The 2,174-nt window shown below is 50.6% G+C and overlaps 1 protein-coding gene across 1 annotated transcript in view; it reads left to right on the forward strand.

Annotated features, from left to right (window-relative positions):
• Positions 1-2,168, forward strand: part of sntb2 (syntrophin, beta 2) — an 8,199-nt gene extending 6,031 nt beyond the window's left edge. The window contains 7 exon segments of the mRNA XM_017033307.2: positions 1-173; positions 176-200; positions 283-493; positions 702-844; positions 1,073-1,269; positions 1,388-1,578; positions 1,884-2,168. The exon segment at positions 1-173 is cut by the window's left edge and continues 1 nt beyond it. Of these exon segments, the coding sequence (XP_016888796.1) occupies positions 1-173; positions 176-200; positions 283-493; positions 702-844; positions 1,073-1,269; positions 1,388-1,578; positions 1,884-1,976 (1,033 nt within the window). The 3' untranslated portion in view covers positions 1,977-2,168.
• The last annotated feature ends 6 nt before the right edge of the window (positions 2,169-2,174 follow it).

Genomic DNA, 2,174 nt, shown 5'->3' on the forward strand with positions numbered 1-2,174 from the left:
CAAGTACATCCGTGAGGTTTCCCCCCTCTTCAAGAAACCGTCTCTGGTGGCCGACCTCCCGTGGGACGGCCTCCGACCTCAGTCTCCCAGCTACAGCGGCAGCGATGACTCAGGTTCTCCCAAACATGGAGCGTCCTCCAAGGACAGGAAGGTGATCAGTCTGAGGATGAGCTTCTGACCATGCCTGACCTGGAGAACAGGTGAGCAGTGGAGGCAGATGATGATGATGATGATGATGATGATGATGAAGGCCATCAGACTGGATGTTCTCCTTGTTCCCAGACTCCTGGAGCTCCACTCTCCTGACGGCCAGCACACGGTGGTGCTGCGTTGTAAAGACGCGTCCACGGCTAACTCCTGGTTTACTGCCATCCACACTAACGTGGCAGCCCTGCTGCCGCAGACCCTGGCCCACATCAACGCCTACCTGGGAGTGTCCTCCCCCACCTCCAGCCACCCACACCTCAAACACATCGGCTGGTTGGCTGAGCAGGTGCAGTGACCCACACAAATCTTGCCTACCCCAGCTTTCATTTACCCTCCCCCGGTGTGTGGGACTGTATCTCAGACAGGAAACCAGTGTTGTACTACTTCCTGTGGATTTGATTTGTTTATGACATAGACGACATTTAACAACCTGGAATCTTTCTGGCCTAGCTGTGTCCGGTTGTCTTTAGGTCATTCTTCTTCTTGTTGTCCAGGTGCAGCTTGAAGGTGGTCGACAGCAGCACCGCCCGATGGTGATGGCCCTCACAGAGAAGGACATCCTGCTTTTTGAATCGGTCCCATGGACCAGAGAGTCCTGGTCTACACCTCTGCTCACTCACCCGCTGTTAGCCACCAGGTAAAAGAAACTAGAGAAAGCAATGATGATGTAGTTACACACAGCCCCCTACTGGTTGAACTCAGCCTACACAGCAACTTGCTCTCTGTCAGGACATGTCTGCAGCAAAAGATGGACAGAAAAAAAAAGAAATCCACAAAATCCAAAGGTCCATAGAGAATATCAGTCTTTTTGGTTGCTAGTCCACACCAGTGGATTTGGTTTTCACGATTGACTTTGGTCTGTCAGGTTGGTTCACTCTGGCAGTACTCGTGGATCCCCCTCCCAGGGCTCAGACCTGGTGTTCGCCACTCGGACAGGGACGGGGCGAGGCATCGAGTCTCACATCTTCCGTGTAGAGACCCACTGGGACCTGTCCTCCTGGACTCGTGCGCTGGTGCAGGGGGCGCATGCTGCTGCTGAGATCATAAAGGAGGTTTCCATTGGTGAGTGTGTGTGTGTGTGTGTTATGGAGTCAACAGCAGTGTAAATGTCTTCCTCTTTTAAAGGGTTACTTCTCAGTTTTATGGAGATTTCCCATCATTCAGTTCGGTTTTCCTGCAGGTTGTACGTTGAACCGTCAGGACGTGCGGCTGACGCTCCACTATGACAAAGGCTTCACTGTGACCAGAGAGGCAGCCGATCCAGCAGGGGGTGCTGTCCTCTACAGATACCCATACGAGAAGCTCAAAATGTCGGCTGATGACGGAATCCGTAACCTGTACCTGGACTTTGGGGGTCCTGAGGGAGAGATGGTGAGGACGCTGTGGACCACGTTAGACCTCGACAGAGACTTAGGGTCTACACCGCTAAATGGCTAACATCAAGATGCTAACTTTAAGTTAACTTTTTGGAGAACGGTTAGCTCCAGTGGCTGTGGTATTGTTAGCAAACTGTTAATTCATAGCTAAGCTAATTAAATCAGCAGTCTAGCTATCTTTCAGACTAGCTTTTAACTTGTGATTTGCTAACATTTTTGTGCTAACATTTAGCTGTTTTTTTTTTTGCTTTTTTGTTTTGTTTTTTGTCTAATCCTCACCTCTGTCTGCTCGTCCTGCAGGTCTTTGACCTTCACTCTGGACCCAAGCCTGTGGTGTTCGTCCTCCACTCCTTCCTGTCGGCAAAACTCACTCGAATGGGTCTGCTGACGTGAAGCAACCAATCACAGCTGTGGACACGCCCATTCAGCAAAGAGGAGGAGGAGGTAATAGGTGTCAAAGGGCAGAGGTCACATTTAAATTAGTTTATTCCAGTTTGTCATTCAGAGCTGGGATTCAGCAGAAAAGATAGGACCAGTTGGTAACACCTTACCACCAGGGGGCGACTCCTGTAGCCACCACTTCTTGTTGGA

The sequence above is a fragment of the Cynoglossus semilaevis genome, chromosome 6 (assembly GCF_000523025.1).
Source record: "Cynoglossus semilaevis isolate Cse_v1.0 chromosome 6, Cse_v1.0, whole genome shotgun sequence".
NCBI lineage: Eukaryota > Metazoa > Chordata > Actinopteri > Pleuronectiformes > Cynoglossidae > Cynoglossus > Cynoglossus semilaevis.